The sequence below is a fragment of the Taudactylus pleione genome, unplaced genomic scaffold (assembly GCF_031769625.1).
Source record: "Taudactylus pleione unplaced genomic scaffold, aTauple2 ptg000041l, whole genome shotgun sequence".
NCBI classification, from domain to species: domain Eukaryota; kingdom Metazoa; phylum Chordata; class Amphibia; order Anura; family Myobatrachidae; genus Taudactylus; species Taudactylus pleione.
Genome location: NW_028284443.1, coordinates 18,585,256 through 18,610,069, shown reverse-complemented (window position 1 = coordinate 18,610,069; position 24,814 = coordinate 18,585,256). Strand labels below are relative to the sequence as shown.

At 43.4% G+C, this 24,814-nt stretch overlaps 1 protein-coding gene across 1 annotated transcript in view; it reads right to left on the bottom strand.

Moving 5' to 3' along the window:
* WNT2 (Wnt family member 2) overlaps window positions 1-22,827 on the bottom strand; it is a 136,802-nt gene extending 113,975 nt beyond the window's left edge. The window contains exon 1 of the mRNA XM_088456227.1: window positions 22,745-22,827. Coding sequence (XP_088312353.1) covers window positions 22,745-22,827 — 83 coding nt within the window. The remainder of the gene's footprint in view (window positions 1-22,744) is intronic.
* Window positions 22,828-24,814: the final 1,987 nt, after the last annotated feature.

Below are 24,814 nucleotides of genomic sequence, written 5' to 3'. Positions count from 1 at the left end.
CATACACGGGTGAGAAGCTCTATAAGTGAGACACTTCTTGAACCTGGTTAAGTGAGATACATCTTTAAGTGAGACTGCACGGCACGTGCCGTCCCTTGAGATCCCACTTAGCCATGTTCAAGTGTGTGTGTGTGTATATATATTATGTATATATATCACTCCTAACAGCAATCATCCCAGTTATAGAGGTCTAGCATGTTCCCGGCAGGAGTGTGCTCAAATTCGTAAAAGATCAGTTATCGTTCAGTGCCGGGCTCCTTCCCGAACATGCAACAACCTGACAATATCGTCAGATTGGCCTGCATGTTCGGGCGATGGACGACAAAGACCAACGATCTGCGGGAGTGCACATATTTGGCCGTTATCGTTTGCATACAAACGGGACAATATAGCGAACGACAACAATTAGTCCCAAGTAAGAGAGGCTTCCCACTTATCCATTTTCGTCCTGACAAAAATGCACTACCCAATACAGCATTGAAACGTTGGTTATTCACCCTGCAAATCTGTCTTTTTTCCTGAGTGCCGCCATCATGGATATATGACAACTTCTTTGCACTTTGTGTACAGCTGTTTGGAAGGCACCAGATTTTAGGTATTTATTGCAGTGATTTGCACATATTGAGGAGTGCCGCTTCCTTGCAGATATATATCTGTATTGTATATCAATCAGTAGTACCTGCCAAAGTATCATGCAATACAGTAGTACTGGCAAAAATATGCATTAAAGCATGATAGTGCCTTTGTTTTGCAATACATGCATGGTGTATTCAAGTATTTTATTTAATTCACACAAAGCAAATAGAAACCATTTAGAAATGAAAGATGGTGCTGGAATCAATGGAATAATAATATATTATACTTATTCCTTCAATAATATTCAGATGTGTTCTTAACAGTTTTTCTCCCAGGTAGAATCATATACAGAGAAATAAAAACAACACGAAAAAACTCTGTCACAGAAATAGTCTAACAAAAAAAGACACCAGTTCTTAAAGGCATAAAGTGTGTATAATAAAGTCCGGACTTCCACACTTAGCTTTGGTTTCTAAATCCTAGTTTAGTAAGGTCCAACATACAGTCATCCACAAGAGCCTTGTATTCCCTTAGCAACGCGTTTCGATTCTGGATGAATCTTCTTCAAGGCATCCAGAATCCAAATGCGTTGTGTCCGCATCCGGACTTTATTATACACACTTTATGCCTTTAAGAACTGGTGTCTTTATTCTGTACAGTTTTGGATGTTGTACATGTCTCCCATGGGCTGTGATATATTTTAAATCAATAAAACATCATACTTTGAATTATACTACGTTGAATTTGGATGATATATTTATGAAATCTCCACGGAGGATGTATAAAGATACCTTGATGGAAATATTGCAACTCTTATGTTGCATACACACGGTCAGATTTGTCAGATGAACGATTTTGAAGATTTTACCAACTATTTGAACGATTTCTGACTGCATTAAAATGAATGGAATCGTCCAAGTCGGACTGCAAACACATCAGATGTCAGATATTGTTATCTGACCATCGGGAACACTCATCGTTCAGACATGTCAGATTTTCCTTCAGATATGAATGATTTTTTAAATAGTTATTGTTCAGATCTGAAGAAAAATCTGACCGTGTGTATGCACCATTGCACAGGTGAGTTAGGGTACGCCCATCCTTTCATTCTACTGGAGAGGTGGTTGAATGTAACGTGGTCCCATAGAATTTGATACCCTTGGATTATAAAGATACCTTTACAATCAAATTACACTCCCACTTTATTGTGAGTGGGGAATGTCATTTTAATTACCTTGGTCTATTGTTCATATATACAAAATTAAATTTTTGTTAGAATATTTTTGTGACAGAGTATTTTTGTGTTGTTTTTATTTCTCTCTATATGATTCTTCCTGGGAGAAAAACTGTTAAGAACACATCTGAATATTATTGAAGGAATAAGTATCATTTATTATTATTCCATTGATTCCAGCACCATCTTTTATTTCTAAATGGCTTTATATGTTTAAGAGTGTGGTGTTACTCTTTCTTATTTAGAATATTGAGTAGGCAGCAGGGTTGAAGCGCACTGACAAAATATCCTTATTTTATATTCCATTCACACAAAGCAACTTTTGTTTAAATTTTTGATGCTAATGCTTAATAGTAATCAATTACATTTAAAAGTATGTGCTTATCTCCCTTCCCTCAATAAGTACAGAAAGCATTGGAAGGATAGAACTTATTCTTGGGGGTAAGGGTATACCCACCATCTTGGTTGGGACATTCTAAAGCTTTGCTTATAGGCTAGCAAGGGGATATATTTTTTCTTCAATTATACTACTAGGGGCCTATTCATCATCACAAATAATAAGAGTTATGGTCTAACATACCTTAGTTAACTCTTTCTTCTAGGTCCATAGGGTCCACAGGAACTATCTTGGGGTATGTAGTTGGAGTGATCCACTGCACAAAACAGTTTACAGTTTTCCAGCATGCGCACTCAGTTTGTAAACAAGCCAAATGGCAAGAGACGGAAAGTGGAGAAGGAAGTACAATGTACACAAGAAACACTCTCAAAAACCGAGAGGGAATCAGTGATACAAAAAGAAATTAACAGATCCCAACTGAGGCCAGGTGCGTCAGGGTGGGTGCCCTGTGGACCCTATGGACCTCGAAGAAAAAGTTAACTAAGATACAGTATGTTATACCATAACTCTTATTTTCTTCTTCGGGGTCCATAGGGTCCACAGGAACTACATTGGGGACATCCTAAAGCAGTTCCTTTAAGGATGGGGATGCTCCTGAGCAGAAAGGAGAATCTGCCGCCCAAAGGAAGCATCCTGGGAGGCAAAATTATCGAATGCATAGAATTTGATAAAAGTGTAGACCTTAGACCAAGTCGCCAACTTGCATAATTGTTCTGCAGAGACGCCATGTCTAAACGCACACGACTGTCCCACAGCCCAAGTAGAATGTTTTGTCACCGTGTTCAGAACCGGGAGATCACCCTGAGTATACACATGAAAAATAGCCATACGCAGCCACCGAGCCAGAGTCTGCTTGTTAGCTGGCCAGCCACGCTTATGAAAGCCATATCACACAAACAATGCATCAGGTTTTCTGATGGAGTTGGCACGATCCACGTAGATAAGAAGAGCTCGAAACACATCCAGTGAAGCTACCCCTACAGAAAGGCCAGAAGACTGAAAGGCTGGGACTACAATTTCCTCATTTATATGAAAAAGGATACCATCTTTTGGAGGTACCCCCACCTTGTACTGAGGACAGCTCTATTCTGCTGAAAAATCAAATATTGAGAGCGACATGGAAGTGTTGCCAAATCAGAAACTCTGTGAGCTAAGGAGATAGTGGGGAGAAAAAGCGTCTTCGTTGTCAACCATTTGAGGTCCAGTGTCTAAGGGTTCAAAGGGGGGAGCCTGAAGCACCCTGAGAACCAAGGATAAATCCATCGGTGCCACCGGAGGCACAAACGGAGGTTGAAGACACCCTGAAAATTTTTTCGAAAATTTGGCATAGTGGTAATTCTGCGCTGGAACCAAAGGGAAAATGCAGAAACCTGAACTCTTAAAGGTAGGCATACGAAGACTTAAGTCTAGTCCAGCTTGAAGAAAAGCAAGAACTCGGGAGACCCTGAAAACCCTAGGGTAACATTTTCGGTGGGAACAACAACAAAAAAATGAATGCCAAATCCTGTGATAGATGCAGGCCAAAGCAGGCTTCCTCGCCCTCAGCATCATCTGGATCAGAGAAGTAGATAAACCTTTGTCCTTTAAGGCAGAAGCCTCAAGAGCCAATGCGTCAAAGCCAGCCGAGGTAAATCTGGATATAGGCAGGGACCCTGTGTTAGCAAGTCCGGTTGTAGAGGCAGTGGAAGTGGACTGTCTACTGATAGACATGTCAGATCAGTGAACCAATGTCTCCTGGGCCAGGCAGGAGCTATTAGTATTATCCTGCCGCCTTCCTGCTTGAACTTTCTGATGACCCTTGGGAGGAGGGAGATTGGAGGAAACAGGTATGCCAATCTGAAGTGCCATCTTACCGCCAGGGCATCCACAAAGGCGGCTGAGAGGTTCCTTGTTCTGGACCTGTACCTGGGGACATTGTGACGTGATGCCATCAGGTCTACATCCGGTAGTCCCAACTTGTCCACCAGGAGTTGAAAGACCTCCAGATGACGAGCCTATTCTCTGGCGTGTATGTCCTGAGGACTCCTGGGATGAAAATTGCTGAGATTGCTGGAAGATTGCATTCTGCCCACATCAGAATGCTCACTTCCTTCATGGTTGCAGGACTGTGTGTGCCTCCCTAAATGTTGATATAGACCACTGCGGTCATGTTGTCGGACTGAATCTGGACAGGCCTGCCCTGAAGGAGGTCCTGCGCCAGAATGAACGCTGAACCTCTGGCGCGATGCAGATCATCTGAGACCTTATCCGACAATACTGACCATCCCAATGAGACAGAGGGCCTCATTCAGACCTGCTCGCAAGCACTTGAGCGCTCGTGAGCAGGTCGATTGCATACTCTGCGCATGCAAAATGCCACACTGCGGGTGCACAAGCCCTGGAGCGAGAGAAATTCTCCCGCTCCATGGCTCACTACAAAAGGGGCGTCTGTCGATGTTGATCAACAGCTAGCCCCATAATGTAGGCATTGCGGGGGGGTGGCTTCACAAACAGAGGTGTTCCCATGCGAACGCCTGTCATTTGTGGGCGGCCCCACTGACATCACCAGTGATGTCAGAAGCTCTCTGGGGCTTGTGGCCACGAGACCCTACCACAAGGATATTGCCGCAAGTCCTGATGGTTGCGATGGTCTTGACCATCGCAACCATCATCCAGGCCGCTCGCAATAGCTGTGGGTGGTGACCCACAGCTATGCGAGCGGCCAGGAGGCCGCACAAAAAACCCCCCAAAAAACGCCCTGATTCAGAGCGAGCGCTATTTCAGAGTGTTAGTCTCTGAATCAGGCCCAGAATCCATTGTTGCAGGGATCTACAGGGGAACTGGGCATAAGCCACCATGTCGCAGGTGGATACCATGGAGCCCAGTACCTGCACTGCCAAGTGAACTGACACTTTCTGCTTGCAGAATAGACTGCGCACACGAGATTGTAGTGCCCCAATCTTGTCCATTGGTAGAATAATCCTTTGCTCCAAGGAATCCAGCAGCGCACCCAAGTGCACCAACTGCTGAGTTGGAGAAAGAGAAGACTTTTTCCAATTGATTATCCAGCCGTGCTCTTGTGAGCAGGCAATGGTCATTTAGAGATGACATTGTAACACCTCCTGAGATTGTGCCAATATCAGGAGATGATCCAAATATGTCAGTATCGTGACTCCATGTCATCTGAGATGAGCTGTCATGACTGCCATTATCTTGGTAAATACCAGAGGGGCTGTGGACAGACCGAAGGGTAGAGCCTGAAAGTGGTAATGTTGCTGACCTACAGCAAACCTCAGAAACCCTTGGTGGGATCGCGCAATAGGAACATGCAGATACGCATCCTGTATGTCCAGTGAGACTATGAAATCTCCCAACTCCATTGCCAGCATAATTGACCGTTGGGTTTCCATACAGAACTTGGGCACATGAATGAACTTAAAAGACCTGAGATTCGGAATAGGGCAATGTGACCCATTTGGTTTCTGAATCAAAAACAAATTTCAATAACCCCTTTCCCTGTGTTGCATCACAAGAACGGGGATTATAACTCCTGACCTCAGGAGGGCCCCAATAGCCTCTTGGAAGGCCAAGGCCCTGAACGGGTCTGAAGGAAGTGTTGTACCAATGAACCTCTGAGGGGGATGCCACAGGAATGTGAGAACGTAACCCTGGGGAGACCACCTCTCGAACCCAGACATCCATAGTTGTCTGATATCAGGCCTGAGAAAGCTGTAGAAGTTGGCCTCTAACCATGAGACCCCCCAGGGAAAGGCCCAACTCATCAGGCAGTGGGTTTACCTTCCAGCTTAGAAGCTGGATGTCTGGTTGACCAAGATTTCTTGGTCTGCGGTTTCTTGTGGGAATTACCTTGTCTAGAGGAAGACTGCCCCTTTGCCCTACTCTGTGGGTGAATGGACCAAACTGAGGACTGCCTATACCTAGAGGTAGTCATAGATGGCAACCGAGATTTAGATGTTGCCAGAGAAGCCACTATGTCATCCTGTTCAAGCCCAACAGTACTTTCCCAACAAAAATATGAGATATGGTAAGAACTTACCCTTGTTATCTCTATTTCTACGAAGTCCATAGGGTTCCACAGGATACCTTGGGGTATAGGTGTGACGTCAGTCGCAGGGCACCAAAGAGTTAAGCTTTCAGCCTCCCAGGATGCACTAGGTCCCCCTCCTATACCCCGCCCCCGGGCCAAGGCACCTCAGTTAGTTACCAAGCCATAGGCCGGAGGAGGAGAAGGAAGAGAGAGAACAAAGATCTGGACACATACAAGAATCACATTCTCACCAGAGGGAGACGGAAAACCGGTGACCAGAGCAAAGCCCATCTGCAGCACAGGTGCGACAGGGCGGGAGTCCTGTGGAACCCTATGGACTTCGTAGAAATAGAGATAACAAGGGTAAGTTCTTACCATATCTCATATTTTCTACTTCAGGGTCCATAGGGTATCCACAGGATACCTTGGGGATGTCCCAAAGCAGTATCCTTTAAGGGTGGGGACGCTCCTGTGCAGAAAGGAGAATCCGCTGCCCGAAGGAAGCATCCTGAGAGGCGAAGGTGTCAAACCTGTAATACCTCACGAAGGTATGGACAGAAGACCACGTAGCAGCCTTGCAGATCTGAACTGCCGAGGCACCACGTCGAGCTGCCCACGAAGGACCCACAGACCTAGTGGAATGAGCCTTCAGAGAAGGAGGGACCGGTAGGCCTTCATGAAGATAAGCTTCAGAAATAGCCATACGGATCCAGGCTGCCAAAGTTTGCTTTGAAGCAGGCCAACCCTTTTTACGGAAGCCATAGAGGACAAACACAGCGTCCGACTTCCTAAACGAAGAAGTGCGGTCAACATAAGTCCTTAAGGCCCGCACAACATCCAAAGAGGCCTCACCCACGGAAAGACCCGGTGAGTTAAAGGCCGGAACAACTATTTCCTCGTTAACATGAAACTGGGAAACTACTTTGGGAAGAAACTCGGGCCGAGTGCGGAGCACTGCCCTGTTCCCATAAAAAACCAAGAAAGGGGGTCTACAAGAAAGAGCCCCTAACTCAGAAACACGTCTGGCCGAAGCAATGGCCAGAAGGAAAACAGTCTTAGCTGTTAGCCATTTAAGATCCACTGAGCCCAGTGGTTCAAACGGCGGTCCTTGGAGAGCCCTCAGGACCACAGCCAAATCCCAAGGCGCCACAGGTGGAACAAAGGGCGGCTGAATGCGGAGAACACCCTGCATAAAGGTGCGCACATCCGGGATTGTAGCAATCCTACGGTGAAACCAGACAGATAGGGCCGAAACCTGTACCTTCAAAGAAGCAAGGCGAAGCCCATGATCTAGTCCCGCTTGCAGGAAGGCGAGAATCCGAGACAGACGAAACTCCCGCGGTGCATAACCTCTCGGTCGACACCACTGGAAGAACGTATGCCACACGCGATGGTATATCCTCGCGGAAGACGGTTTCCGAGCCCGTAACATGGTACGCACCACAGAGCTGGAAAACCCCCGGGACCTCAGCATGGCCGTCTCAACAGCCACGCCGTCAAAGACAGCCGAGTCAGGTCCGGGTGAAGGCAAGGACCCTGAGACAGAAGGTCCGGTCGTAGCGGCAACCGCAGAGGACTGTCCACGGACAGACCCTGAAGGTCTGAGAACCAGTGCCGTCTGGGCCACGCGGGAGCTATCAACAGGAGCGTCCCTCCTTCCTGTTTGAATTTCCGGATTACCCGTGGAAGAAGGGAGACCGGAGGGAACAGGTATGCGAACCGGAACGTCCACCGGACGGACAGAGCATCCACCAGAGACGCCCCTTCGTCTCTTGTGTGAGACCCGTACACCGGCAACTTGTTGTTGTGCCGGGACGCCATGAGGTCGATTTCTGGAAGACCCTACCTGTCCACCAGTAGTTGAAAAACGTCCAGGTGCAGGGACCATTCCCCCGGATGAACGTCCTGGCGACTTAGAAAGTCCGCCTCCCAATTTAGCACTCCCGGGATGAAGACCGCTGATATGGCCGGAAGATTGCGCTCCGCCCAAACCAGGATCCGAGAGACCTCTACGAGAGCCGCCCGACTGCGAGTTCCTCCTTACCTGTTTATGTAGGCCACGGTGGTAGCGTTGTCCGACTGGACCTGCACCGGGCGACCCTGGAGAAACCGCTGTGCCTGCTGGAGAGCATTGAAGACCGCACGGAGTTCCAAGATATTTATTGGAAGCTCCGCTTCTGTCGGCGTCCACCTGCCCTGGAACAAGTGTGGACCCGAAACTGCTCCCCAGCCCCGAAGACTGGCGTCTGTTGTCAACAGGACCCAATTTGGAACCCAGAACGGACGTCCCTTGTTGAGGTGGGTCGTCTGTAACCACCACGCAAGGGACAGGCGAACCTCCTGGGTGAGCACAATCGTCTGGGACTTCAGAGACTGAGTCAGCCCGTTCCACTTGGACAGGATCAGGTGCTGCAGAGGTCTGGAGTGAAACTGGGCGTATTCCACCATGTCGAACACCGACACCATGGAGCCCAGTAACCTCATCGCCGAGTGTAAGGACACCCGGCGGCTGTGCAGGCAACTGCGCAGCCTTGACTGTAAAGCAGAGATCTTGTCCTCCGTCACGAAGATCCTTTGCTGTCCCGAGTCCAATAAGGCTCCAAGATGCAGAATCCTCCGAGACGGGATTAGAGTGGACTTCTGCCAGTTGATTAGCCAGCCGTGCCGTTGCAGCAGTGCAATGGTCAGGTCCAAGTGGCGTAACAGGAGCTCTGGAGATCCTGCCACCAATAACAGGTCATCCAAATACGGCAACATGCGGACTCCCTGCAGCCGCAGAGAAGCCGCCATGACCGCCATCACCTTGGTGAAAACACGTGGTGCTGTTGCCAGGCCAAAAGGTAATGCCCGAAACTGGAAGTGGTCGCTGCGGATTGCAAACCTGAGGAACTGTTGATGGCGCAAAAGAATAGGGACATGCAGGTAAGCGTCCTGTATGTCCAATGACACCAAGTAGTCCCCAGGTTCCAGCGCCAGAATGATGGACCGTAGGGTCTCCATCCGAAACTTCGGGACCCGCAAAGACTTGTTGAGTGCTTTGAGGTTGAGAATCGGACGATATGACCCATTGGGTTTCTGTACCAAAAATAGATTTGAATAGAAACCCTGGCCCCTCTGGGAGAATGGAACAGCCACTATAACTCCAGCCTGGAGCATAGTGTGCAATACCTTCCGCAGCTCCCTAGCCTTGTTCCGGTCTGATGGGAGACCCGTGGTGAAGAAGCGAGCCGGGGGTCTGTGCCGGAAGGAGAGGGCGTATCCGTGGGAAACCACCTCCAGAACCCAAGTGTCTGTCGTAGTGGTCGACCAACACTGGGCGAACTGTAGCAGGCGGCCTCCCACCCTGGGATCCCCCAAAGGGAGGCCCGGACCGTCAGGCCGCAGGCTTGTCATCTGGCTTGGGGGCCGGACGTCTGGTACTCCATGCCTGCTTCCGGGGCTTGACCGATTTCTTAGGGCCAGCCTGTCGAGGAAACGACTGTGGTTTGGGCCTGCCCTGGGCCCTAGATGACCGAAAGGACGATGGTCCCGAACCAGAAGGAGCAGTGGCCGACGGGAGACAAGCAGATTTGGCTGCCGCCAGCGTGGCCACAATCTTATCCAGATCCGGACCGAAGAGAACTTCTCCGGTAAACGGCAACGCTTCCAGACCTTTCTTGGAATCTGCGTCCGCCTTCCAGGATCGCAGCCACAAGGTGCGACGAGCAGCCACCGCTGCTGAAGAAATTCTAGACACCAGAGTACTAATGTCTAGAGCCGCCTCGTTGATGTAGGTGGCCGAATCACGGAGATTGCCAATCAACTCCGCCTGTTCGGCCGGACAGTCGGATTCAAAAGAAGCCTCTAATGAATCCGCCCAGCGCTCCATCGCTCTGGCAACCCAGCAAATGGCCATAGCCGGCCGTGCTGCCCCCCCTGCAAGGGAATAAGTGGACTTCAGGCAGATTTCTACCTTGCGGTCCGTAGCATCCTTAAGGGAGGACATGGATGGCATCGGCAATGTGGCACTACGGACAAGACGGGTCACGTGAGAATCCACCTGTGGAGGGGATTCCCACTTAGCAAAATAATTATCCGCGAACGGATAAGCCACCGCCAGGCGTCTCTGCGGCTGGTATCTTTTGCCAGGTTGTTTCCACGCCTCCTCTAAATGGTCCACCAACTGACCCGAAAGAGGAAAGACTGTGGCATCGCCCTTCACATCTTTGAAAAAGGCATACTTAGATTTAGCCGCTGGGGGAACTTCGTCCTCAATCACCAAGGCTGTGCGGACCGCCCGAATAAGTCCAGGAATATATACTTTGGACTTAGCATCAGCGTCCTTAGTATGGAGAGGTTCCTGATCGTAAGGATCCAGAATCTCCCCATCATCAGACGTCCCTTCGTCATCCTCATAAGGAGCGGACAGAGACGCCACCGGCCTTTTATGAGGCCGCATCACAGACTCCCCTTGCAACACATCCGACAAGTGCTGTACAGAACTCGTCAGGGAGTTAACCCACGCTGGCTCCTGAGAACCCGGGAGCGGGGAAATAGGGAGACTGTGGGGTACCACCAATTGTCGTGGGAACCCCTGCATGGGTGACGACACCACAGACTGCTGGGACAAACCCATCGGAGTAAACGCGGGCTGCGGAGCTAACTGGCCCACTAAAGCTGTTAACGCCTGAGCGAAACAAGCCCAGGGCGGCTCCTGTACCGGTGCTGTAACCGTAATAGGCCGCGCCATGGACAAACACTGCCGGCAAAGGCCCTCCGCGCTACCCTCCCCCTCCGCTAACGGTACTTTGCACGTGGTACACTGTAGCCGGAGGGGAAAATCACTTTCAGACATGATGGCACCACGTATGTGACCTCTCTCACCAATTAAGTATTAAATAGGCGAGAGACCACCCTGCAGCACCGCACCGCAAGGGCTTTAGCAGAAGAACAGGGACAGTAATAAAGCTGACAGTTTAGAGAAGAAAAGTTACAGGCAGCGCTAGCACAGTCACATACAATGCAGAGAAATAACAATTCCTGCACTAACAGCGCTGATCACTCAACTACACAGACACAGGGCCTGGTAGGACACAGCGCTGCATACACAGACCTGAGCCACAGCGGAGGAGAGGTATGCGGGGGGACCCAGACCACGATGCTTCCGTCCAGCGCTTCCAGCAGCGTTCACCATGCGTTCTGGAGAAGATGGCCGCCGAGGAGCAGAGAGGAGGCTGGCCTGGGGGAGGAGCACTGCCACAGGACCAGTCGGCAGCATGCAGAGAGGGCTGTGTGCAGCGGGGGAGGCGCCGGCTGTGAGACAGGGAAGGCGCGCTCCCCTGGCATGCATTTAACCCCTGGGACGCCGCAGCGCTACCGCTCTGCTGCGGTCCGCTGTCCCAGGGGGTAGTGGAAGCGCAGGTTGGTCGCCTGGCTCCACGCTGCAGCCTGTCCCCAGGGAGCCCCCTGCCTGGGGACTTAGGACCATGTGATCAGCGGGGACCCACCGCGGGACCCCGCTGCTTACCTCTGTCCCCCTTGAATCCGGCCATGGTCCGGAGCATCTGGGGTCACCGCTAGCTGTGACCCCAGACGCCCACCAGCATCCCCGGATCAGTACCGGCGTTCTGGTACCGGCGGGGTGTAGGGAAGACAGCATGGACGTCAGGACTGACAGTCCATGCTGTTCATCCAGATGTGCAGCCACAGCTGCATGAAGAAGAAGCTTCAGGGGCTCTTCTAGCCCCCACTCCAACAGGTGCACCCGACTCCGGCCGGGCACCAAACTAAACTGAGGTGCCTTGGCCGGGGGCGGGGTATAGGAGGGGGACCTAGTGCATCCTGGGAGGCTGAAAGCTTAACTCTTTGGTGCCCTGCGACTGACGTCACACCTATACCCCAAGGTATCCTGTGGATACCCTATGGACCCTGAAGTAGAAAGGCAAAGATTCCAGAGCCTTCTTGGACCCTGTATCAGCCTTCCAGGTTCTTAGCCAAAGGGTTCTCCGAGCTGCAACCACAGTTGCCGACACCCTAGAAGCCAAGATACCCGCATCAATAACAGCTTCCCCAACATACACAGCTGCCTCTCACATCTGACAGAGATAGGCATGCTATCCTCCAGAGATGTTGTCCATTCTTCCATAGCTTTGGCTACCCAGGCCACTGTAGCTGGTCTGGTAATAGCTCCAGATAATGAAAACATTGATTTCAAATAATTTTCAAGTTTTCTATCTGTAACCTCCTTTAGTGAGGATGCAGAAGGAATGGGTAATGTAGAGCTCCTGAGCAATCCAGTAACATGAGCATCACCCGTTGGAGTAACTTCCCATTTGTTACATGTACCAAGTGAAAATGGGTACCGAGAGGTTAAATTCCTTGTAGCATGGAAATGCTTATTTGGAGTACACCATGCTTCAGACATGAAAGTCGTCAGTTGCTCAGACTGAGAGAAATAACCTTTAGCCACCTTCTGACACCTAAAGTCCGGAGTCTTAGATTTCAGCGGAACCTCCTCTTCCTCTATACTTAGGATAGATCTAACCAATCTCTCCAGAGAGGGGACATCCACAGAGGATTGATGGTCTTCCTCCACTGAGTAAGAACCAGAACTCAGAATCCTGAGGCAACGTCTGAAGGGAACCTCTCTTATGCCCCTGCTTTACCACCACTGGTCTATTTGCCTGCATTACCTGCTGCGGGGCTATAGACTGCAGCATAGTCTGACTAGAGTGAGAAAAAGAATCAAACCAAAAAGGGATTCATGGAGGACATATACATGAAAGGATGCAAATCCTGTGGGTACCACCCCATAGCAGGAGGCAGTACCGTAGCAGGAGCTTGTGACGCTGCAGCCCTGTCCACTAAATTTGACAAAACCTGAGACCAAGAGGAAAACCAGAGTGGTTCTTGTGCCGTTGCAGGAGTACCTGATAGCAAAGGTGACCGCTTACAACAGACACTACACAAACCATCTTGCACAAAATCCTGCTCTAATAGGCCTGCCAAACATAATTTACATAACCTCAGCACCGGAGGCTCATACTTCTCCCCTTTACCTGTAGACATTGCATTTATACCTGTTATACAATGCTATGTGACCCTCTTCACATTTATGAAAAGCCAATGAAAAACCCCACACACCTTTTCAGAGGGATGAGGAGAAACACAGTGATAGATATATCGGACCGTTTAGAAAACAAAAGGCCAGAGGCTAGCATTAAAGTCACATACAAAGCATAAATACATTCAAATGCTAAATGCAAATGGACTCTGAATCAACTGACCAGCCCCACCAGGGTACTGGCAGGATATAGAGCGCTATATACCTGACCCAGGGGAGGTATACAGGGAGACAGACCAAACCGTGAGACCAACAGCTTTCAGCAGTGCACCCAAGGTGGACTTTGAGCGTCTCACACACGAGGTGGTCAGAAATAGCAAACCAGATGCGGGAATCCACACCGGAAGCTGCATCTGGTTTGGGGAAGTAGCAGCCATGGGAGCGCCTATCTCCATTTTGACAGCACGGGTACGCTGGCCTCACAGTAGCAGACGCTTACTAGTGCATCTACTACTCATCCCCAGCGACAGATGATATGGCCCCGTCCACCTTAGTGAAGACACCCTGACGAGTCCTTCACACGCAGCAGCCTCCAATGCGTCTCCTACACCGTATACTTGCCGCGCACCAAACTGAGTGCCTGTGGCTGGTGGCAGGGTATATAGGGATGAGGCCCTGTGCATGCTGGGAGCTGAAAAAGCTGTAAGCCATTTGGTGCAATGGATCACTCCAACTTGTAAATACCCCAAGGTAGTTCCTGTGGACCCTGAAGAAGAAAGATCTGTTACATTGACAACTGAAAGTTTTTGTTGTTTGCCTGCTGGAACCTACACCATCTTCAGATGACGTTGGTCTTTGGAGCCCCGGTCTTTCCGATCGGATCCTTCCTACCATGTGGGCTGGCTCCCTGCGTATGTGTGAACTCAGGTAACTTGTGCTCACTTGCACTGCCAGGTAATTCCCAGAATTGTAAAGTTTCACCACTAGTAATTAGCAGCATAACTGCAGGTGTTAGGGACGGTGGGGCAAGCTGCTTTTTGGAGCATTTGATGTCCAATGCCACAACTTATGTCAAGTTGGACACCTAAATAACAGGGTTGTTAATTGCTTATTGATGAATATGCCATTAGTGAGATTTTAGAACCAGTGGGAGATTGACAGTGGATGAGATCTAGTTAGAATTACTTATTTGATAGTTGCTGGGCTTCATGCAATAGTAAGGATTTCCCAGACCCTACTGCTATGAAATTAATGTTAAAGTGAATGTCTTGATCCTGGATTAAGGGCCTGATTGAGAGTTGGGAATAGAGTGAGATAGAGCAAGATACTGTGCATCTTGGTAAAACCATGCTGCACTGCAGGTGGGGCAGATCTAAATGTACAGAGCGATTTAGATTTGGGAGGGGTTTGTCCAAACTGAAATCTAAATTGCAGTGTAAAAATAAAGCTGTGCAGCATTTGTGGGTTACATGCAAAAGCAGCCAGTATTTACCCTGCATGCAAACAAAGATGTATGTATTTGCACCCCTTGCATTGCAACATAGTTTGTCCAGGTGCACAGTTATACACTTTTACTCTATTTCCTACTCTGACTCAGGCTCATAACTGATGTGTACTCTATCCGCACCATATTCATCTCTGCATAGGCCCTAAACCAGCCAATCAGTAAAGTACAGTACATAGTGAAGAATGGTATAAATAAAGATCGCAACTGCAATCTGTTATCAGATTGCTAGATTGTCGGTCTGCTTCAAGTCAGTCATTTAACTGCTAAAATAATACACCTCTTGCCAAAGCATTACAATTTCTATTTTTAACATATTGTCAAGTAAATCCGTTTTTACGGCTTTTATTCTCCTTCTCTGTCACATAAAACAGACATTTTACAACAGAGGGCCACATTTGGATCTGGTAGACCATGTCTTAAAGGTACGTAAGGGCAGTGCTTGGAGGCCAGTACAGTGTTGCCTAATTTTGTGCTCCATTGGATAGAGTGGAGTGATAAAAATATTTCCTTCCAGGAAAACTGGCATCTCTGAAACTTTCCTAATTATTCCTTGAATTCAAAGGTTACATTTTCAATCGGTTTATATAGCTTTTAAATGTTATCTAGGCTGAACTAGTGATTTGTGAATTCTCAGTCCTTTTTGATGTTTTATAAAGTTATAATATCATCAAGTAGTTTAATTTGATACCAAACAGGACTTCCTATACTTAAAATACCACAAGATGAGTCAATGCTCTAATTAAAAATATAAACTGTACTACAATACAATTAAAGAAGAGATTTGTCGTAATAATTACATTTTCTTTGCTGTAAGCATATATAGCACAATAATACCCAATTTGCTGAAAACAATTTTGAAACCTTTGATAGCAAAGATTTAGGGGCCGAAAAACTTTTTCCAATTTTCAAGGGTTGAATTATATGGGACATGTATTTTGGGGTTTGGTAGATGGAAAATGTGCTTTTGAAGTGTTTCGTTTCAACAATATTTTTGAAACTTGCTAAAAAATAATTAAAAACCACATCAGACATTTTACAGTACCCAAAAATAATTTAGAGGCTTTCATTTGGTAAAAAACACTTGCTTACTATCATTTCCCAACTGCTATTGAAAAAAAAAAGGTAAAAATGTGCCTTCTATATACTGTTATCCAATGTTATTTGCCACTCTTTTGGTTTAGAGTAATTTCCCCACTTTTTCATAAACTTCTCACAGGTCACGCACTGTAGAATTGCCACAGATGACACAAATAGGCTTCTTCTATATTACTGCGCGACAACAGCAGTTCATGAAAATAACCCATGAAGTGCGCGGTAATGTAACCTGTGGCCTCAGTGGGCAGAACTCGCGGCTGATTTTGGCCCTTAGTCTGCAGAATGAATATTTGAACCTGAACACTTCCATGGCATTGGTAGACATAAATTAATTAACAAATTTATCCCTTAATGAAAACTACTACACTACGTTATTAATTTTACACAAACTAAATCAGTCCAGGTGTACTGTAAATTAAGTGAGCTCTCAAAAACCAGAAACTTGCATGCCAGCTAAAAAAAAAAAAAATACTAACACCATAAAAAAAAAAAAAATAAATAAAACATTTTACACGATTATAAAAATATGTTAGTGGAAAGGATAGTGCTACCCTTGCAACTACCCAAAACGTTTAGATATATTTCTTTAATTTGACTTTCATGCAGAAAGAAAGGTACTTTTAGGAATGCAATACGTTGACATGGCAAACTATATATGTTCACCGTCTCGACAAAATTCTGGAGATCAGATTCATGTTCTGAGGTCAGATTCTTTTGCAGTTTGAAGCAGTGCTCTAGATGTTTACCCTGCTTATGTCTTATCTCTATGTTAAGAAAGGTATTGTTTATTATTATTAAGATTAAATTAGACAATCTGTGGATATCCAGCTGTTGTGGAACCACAATCCTAATTTGTCCTGCCGCCTTAAAAGTTTACGCAGTGCCTGTCTGACATGGCATCTATGGCCTTTTAATTCCTCAACAGCTAAAGGCACAAATGAAGTAAGCATTATTTAAGGTACTAATGTAAGGATATAAAAACCCAAACTGTTCAGTGAAGTTTACATATAATGTTCAGACTCTTTGAAATTCACTTATAGATGCATGTGAAACCCAAACCAAAATGAATATAAAATAAAACTAACCAGTCAAATAAAAGTAGGATCATTTTATACAGAGTACTGGTTTACACTGTACTTCATCCCCAAGAGGGATGCGGTCATAATCTCAAGAATGAAAATGTACAGGTACAACAGGTACAAATGTCAACAGGTACAAAATGTCAACTGATTCAAAATTTTAAAGTATTCAACAATACTACCTAATTAATATAAAATAAAATGATAGCGGTTATGAATTAATTTCATGTGTATTACTTTGTTTTAGAAATTAAGCTACAGAATTCTTTAAGATGAAAAACGGCTCCTGCCTCTGTATTATGGAATATAGTAGGATTGATACAATTAGCTAGGAGTTGGCAATAAAATGCTTTACGCAGGTTAAATACCCATGCTAGGCGCAATGCAACAGACATTTCATGCACATTAATGAGCGATGAGCACCTGTTTTCCTTAAGCTGAATTATCCATTGAAAATACATTGATTTACTGCATAAAGCAGCCGCAAGTGTTAAATTATCATAGTACATGTTAAGCAGCTTTTTGCTCGCACCACAGGAGGGTGCGAGTGAAATATACAGTAGAAGTCCTTACTTTATCATTTTTTAATCCTAATAAATGATCTATTTGTGTGTGTAGGTTAAGTAAATATTAAAGTAGTAAATTTAAATAAATTAAAAAATATATTTTTTAATAGCTTTTTAAATACCAATTGTTGCCTGTCTGCATTAAATTCATGACATTAATTACATGGAATTAAGGTGTCACAATAATTTATTTTATTTGAAAAACAAATCTGTTCATTTAACATTTTTTTTTGTTATGTAGGTTAGTAGACTTAAATGGCATAATTATTTAGTGGTCCAGTAAAGAGATAAACAAACTCACTAGGTTGAATTTTTGCATTACCATCCTGATGTAGTGAAGTTAACTACAGTGGAAGTCAAGAAAACGGACATGCCATCTCCTCCATTACATTAAGAAAGTTGCACAATGCACAGCCCTGTTCTGTGTAATAAAAGTTACCCTAGAACCCACCGATTACTAGCCAGACCACCCTAGCACCCACCTCTAGTGTCCTAGCACCCACACCTTGCTACTACCCAGGCTACCTCTAGTGACCTTACCACCGCCCACCATTTGCTAGCCAGACAACCCTAGCACCCGCCCCTTCCATTTAATATTATGCTTTAATCCATAAGATGAAAGCAGCAAATAATATTCAGCATTTTAATTGCTGACTTTCTGTACCTGTCAACATTTTGTATCATATTGTCACTGATGACATTTTGTACCATCAACACTTTGATCTCTCAACATTTTGTACTTGTCAACATTATGGAAAGTGGTGAGGAGATACAGGAAAAGGAGATAAGTAGTAGCAAATACATATATATATACACATATACACACACACACAGGTACGATGGTTTGGGTACGGGATGCCGGCGCTCGTGATCCGGGTGGTCAAAATCTCAACGCCAGCATCTCTGCAGGGTTAGGATACCGACACCTGTCAGTAGGTATCCTAACCCTACCTCCCTGCACCCTAAACCTAATCTCACCCTCCAGTGCCTAAACCTAACCTTCCCCCTAGTACCTAACTTTAACCCCACTACTTACCATTGGGATGTAGTGACTACATCCCAGTAAAATATATATAGTAGATACAAATAGATATATAGCTTTGCCATTCCCCTTCATAATCTCATATTTCGTAGTATAAAAATATTCCAGTTTTGGTATGCAAATCTACTTACTACCAGTGAAGTAACAGATATGATAGGGCTACAAACCAGTGTTTTCATGTAGGCCCCCTGTTGCCATTACACACTATAATCTAATATATTTCATTACACACTATAAGGCAGAAGAAAATGTGGGTCTAATAAGGAACTGAAAGCAAACCATTTTGTACAGCGTTAGACAGGTAAATGTTAAGAATGACTATTATGGGAAATGGGGTGGGCAGATATGTGTATCAAATGCAATAGTCCTCTCAAGTTATATGATGTGTGCTTCACACATTTTACCATAGTTAAGGCCAGAGAGGAGTTCATGCTGCTCTAGTGTGGATGCCCCAGACAAATGTGGGTAAATGTCCTCCAATGCATTGACAATGGCACATGTTACTGAGTGTTCATTCTTTTACATGGAAAATAAAAGCTGCCAACCCCATTTAAGACCTCCAACTTTCCCACCTAGCATGAATCCCAATTATAAAGAGCATTCTCCACTGCACAGTATCTTTGCCCTCTTCAATTCGTAGAAGGAGTGTAATGCATTAGTTTATGCCTTTATTTAATGTATGGAAAAATGTAGGCAGTTTTAGGTTAGTGGCAAGCTCATTTGTTTCCATCTGTGACATTCAGTTATTGGCTATGGATGGAGTTTCATTTTGTAGACACAATACTAATAAATGTATTTGCTAAATGAATTATTGGTGATAATGAAAGCCTGATTTCTTTTACGCCTATCACCCATCCTTTCTATTAAATGTCACTTTCTTACTTTGTTACATGAACACACACAACCATGCACCCCTAACAAATGATAATGTTGTGACGTTACTGCCAAGCATTTTGTGTAGCTCCTTTTATGCACAGTGTAACTATTTCCATTTTAGATCTTTACCTTATGGCTAACATTTAATTTTTTCATCTTTCCAATGTGTATCCTAGGGACATGATTCCCAGAGTGTCTCTAGTCTCTAACGAGTTCTTGACCTTTCAGACAAACAATATGCTGCAACAATGTACAGTAATCAATGGCATTATAAATTATTTCCCAAATGGCATGAATTGTGGTGACAGGATTGCAACTGGTTTATTGATTTACCATATAAATGTATGACTGACTGTTTTGTTGTGCACAGGTAAAGTCCTGATATTTTAGCTGTAAATGGGATACAGAGATTCTGAAAGATTTTGGAAAACTATAATAGTTTAAAACTCAGTAGAAATCCAAGTAGGTATTAAAATGCTTTCTCTAACAAGCACAAGAACACTCTTATATAAAGTTAATGAAATATTACAGCACAGATAGGAAAGGCAAACAGTTGGGCATTGCATTTCATATTTGTGCATGACACATGTTTGGTTCATATTCCAAACAAATTAAACTGCATTCGGACACGTAGCGTGATAGGGCATGCTGGGATGTGTAGTTCCGCAACAGCTGGAGGACTGCTTGTTGAATACCCCTGATTTAGTGTATGTGTTTTCCAATACTTTGTTATATTTAGCTAATATAGCCAACTTTTGCAGAAGATTGATACATACATTATAAAGACAGCTAAGTCATCTCAAATTTGGATTCTAGGCTCTAAAATTGCTCAATTAATAATGATATTGGTACACCTCCAATTTCAACATGTTAAGTGGGTTTTTAAATATTTATACCTGGGATGCAATACATCTGTAACAAACACACACATTAGATGTACAGTAACAGAATTCAGAAATATTTAGGACTGTTAAATGCATCTGTGAAATATGGATACTTAATGGAATGAAAGACTAGCAAGATGTTTTATTTATAGAAACATATTTCATACTGTAAAGCTCATTTAAAAACCTAGGCATATTGAATGAATGTGCTGCAAACTACACAATTTAGAAAACAAATTAGTGATTACCACAGGATATAGCATATTTCTTGCTATATCTCAATAAAGTAAACCTTTATATGTGGTAATATTACTAGTTGTGATCATATACTACATCCAAGACTAAAAACATTTTCAATACTTTTATGATCAGCCATTGTTTGGCCATGACAACCAATGGTCCCTTCAAATATTGAATCAATTATGCAATTTACATAACACGTTTATTTTTATACCATAAGGTTAATATCTGAGAAGATTTTTATAGCAATATATAACCAACATCTACTCTTCCAAAGAGTTTTACTTGTAGTACATTTGACATTGGCATCTATGTTATACAAAAGTTAGTATTAGATGTGTAAAACTATACAATTACTACTGGGCCATATTAAAATTTTTAGAACATCTTATAAAAGCTTACATTAATACTTAAATACAATCTGACTTTCTTTGGCTGGAATATTTATAGAGGTAATCACAATGACAAGCAAGAGAGATGTCAAATAATATTATTAAATAAAATAAATTAAAATGCGAAGAAAAAATCAGTTTTTCACTGTAGAAGCATATTATTATAGAGGAGTCTTAAAAATGGACATTACATCATCTATGCCCAGATGTTCCCTATTAGAAAAGAAAGTTTGGAAAGGCACCTTTAAAGTCAACTACAGCTCCTTAAAAGTTCATTGAAAAGTCTATTTTAAGAATGTGAGTTCCCTCTTACCTTTCTATGTGAAATTGTGAAACCTTTAAAATGACATAAAAGCTCAGCTACATTATTCTTAAATAGTTACTCAAATTTTGTGCTGAAAAAGTCATTTATATGTATTTCAAGTAAGCCATGTACAGAGAATTATAACCCCATATTAAACAGTAAACTGTTCAAATAAAACATGAAGTATAGCTAAAGGTGTAGAACATTTTTTTATTGTAGTGAGTATGCTGAAACCTAAGGCATGTTGTATACAAAAAAATAATAACCGTTTACTTAGAAGCACATTGTCCTATAAAATAAGCATTTCTTTTATATATCATCTTCGTTTTTGGTGCAGTTGATGGGCTATAATACATGACAAATGCCTATATTACCATTACATGTATAGGCATTTGTTTGGTAGAAAAAAAGTCATTTCTGCACCAGAGAAAATTACAAATGTTGATAAATTAGGATATTACTCATATCTGTCTCTGTAATATATGTAAATTCTGTGTGCCTGGCATTCCAGACCAGCTAATTTTACCCATTCCATATTTAGAAAAATGTTGTAGACCAGTGACGTACAATGGGATTGCAGCTGACAATCAGTGACAGTGTTCCTGGAAAACAGTTGTGAACAGTTCAATTCTGCTGCATTTTGAAAACAAAAGTAAATCTACTATGTGGTAACATATTTTGGAAAATTAAAAGGAAAAGTAGGGAATGGAGTTCTCCTGCAAAACCATCATTATTACAATGAGGTCTCCATTATATTTCATATTTGACCTTATTGAGACATGTACTTGTTTGCAAAGATGACAAATGTGATAGCATGCTTTATAGGAGAAGTGCATACATTTACATTGCATTACTATTCGGATGTAGATAATGACATTAAGGGGTCAATACAATTAGGCATGACTTATTAGCATCACGAGTAAGTGGCTATATGCTGCACTTACAGTATCGCTAGACTCGCTGACTTTTGTTTGGAGCCTCATAGGGCTGCGTACAAAAAACCCAAGAGCCTGGGGTGAGATGGCGCTGCAAGGGGGGGGCATTGGCAGCTTTTCCACGCCGTTAGAGCAGCAACCCACCCCCTCGTGCCTAATTGAATGGACCCCTATGCCTGACAAAAAGATATAGCACATATGAATTTGAGCATCAAAATTAAAAACTAAACAAAAACATTATTACTCCGAACATACATTTTATTTCCACAAGGTAGAAATGACATGTGCAGCTGCTATGGGAAGAAATTGCAGTATTTCCAAGTTAACCAGTATATTGCCATACCTCTTCTAAACTGCAGAACAATGAATGAAAAAAATACTAACAAATTGGTCACAATTTACGATCGCATCAGGTAACAGTATTCAATGAATAAAGGTAAACAATAGCCAATTCCATAAGTAACAGCATTTTCTTATGATTTTGCTACTGTCATTTGTTAGAAATCAGTGAACAATACCTACATACAGAATAAAAGGTAAAGACTTACCACCATGAAGTAGTTGCTTCATGTGTTAAAAGCAGCAAGATGACAGGAGCAACAAGCCAGGCGTCCAGGACTAAGGTGTTCATATTAAAATACCCTCACTGCATATCAATACTACTACAGAATATCCCATGAGCAATGAAGAAAAAAAAAAAGGTTACTACTTCAGCATTAAATAGTAGCTTAAAAGATGTCATTTAAATGAGTCTTGCTTGCATCCGAAGCATACAGTTCTTTCTCAGACACTGATCAGCTACTACGATATGAAATTAAAAAGTATGGGGAAAGATGACTTGGAACATTCTCAAGTGACTTCAGCTCTGTCTCAGAATGATATGGTAAGAGGGAAGGAAAATGAGAGGTGAGCATATTTCATCTCTCCTGTGCAGTGCAAGGACCGTACTGAAGCTGATCGACGTTGCTTGCAGAATGGGTGGGTTTATAACACTGATGGATGGAATGATGTCAAAAGACAAATGGGGTTAGAGAAGGAAGGGCTTTGAGCTACACCTTTGATTGACAATTAAACTGTGAAGTTACTTCACAGCAACCTGAAACCCAAACAGTATTATAATATTAATATGATCCATATGTCTCTAAACTGTAGTCCAGAAAGCTAAAATTGTTTTACTATATTTTGAATGTTCATATTCTTTTTAATGTCAGGTCATATAAAAGTATATAAAGAATTTGTGATACTCTAAAACAGTATTATAATTACAGTGCATGCCTCATCTGCTGCAATTCTGCCTACACAGCCAAGAAGAAACCAATTAAATTCAAGATCATTGGTAACATTGCAAAGACTTAAGATCATTTTCATGTATTGTACATTCAACACACTCTCAGTTATAGATTCATCATGGTCACAATCTAATGCTAACAGGAACCATTCTGGTTACTATAGCAGAAATGTAAAGCAATGCAACCCAGACATTTAACATGAAATCATGCTTAACATTTATAACTTTAACCTCAAGTATATATATTTTTTGTGGTGGATTTTATTTCACCATACAGGAATTTATAGCAAAAAGTGTATTATATGTAGCCATTAGAACACAGTAATACTGTATGTATTGTAACTTATACAAAACACACTATAAATAAATAGATGAACACTATTAAATAATGTTATTTTTTTTAAAGTCCCTGTTGCTGGATAAAAAAAATAGATGTGAAAGTGAATGATGAAACCTCAGGTTAAACATTCTATAATGTAAACACACAATGTTGGACATAAGAGCTGTGTATGGTTTTCTGACAAGTAAATCTCATGATTCATTATATATTCTATCACAAAACTTCAAATTTGTAAATACATTCTGAATGGGGTGAATAGTGGTTTTAATAACACTTGCAAGTTTGAACAATACTCATTAAAATATTTTAGACTACAAAATTAAGAAACATCTAGTACATATGCAATAACATATACAGGACAGGACATTTTTAATTTACCATTTGGTAAGATAATACTTTAGTAGCATAGCTATAGATTAGATTCATTGATTAAGTACTAGCCCATGGAAAGGGTTTACAAAAGATGCACGTAAATAAACTTGCGGGTTTGCAGCTTTGTCACAGACGTCTCATCATATCATCTCTGTGAGGCTGCGCTAGTGTGAATGAGAGTTTTGATCCTCCTAAGGAAAATAAGAGTTTCTAGTTCTTTTTGCAAAAAAACAACAACATTAACTGTAAAATATATAGATATATGTTTGGGTACAATACCTGTTAAATGTAGAAAAGAACAGGAATCATGGTTGCAACTACTGTATATTGTTATTCATTACACGCAAGTTCTTACCGTTACATTTACATTGAAGGTCACATTGGGGTTCCTCCCTAATACCAGAATAAAAAGACTGAGGCTTTATTACATTACCATCACAAAAATACAGTACAATTTTTTCAAAAATAATGCAATTCTCAAAAACCACCTGTTCAGCAAACACAAATTATGCAGCTTCAATAATGGCCATCCTTACACAGCTGGCATTGTAAGAGGTCTGGTGTGGCTTCTTGGAACCTTTTGCGCAGGTGTGATTCAACCTGCTTGAGCAATAATTT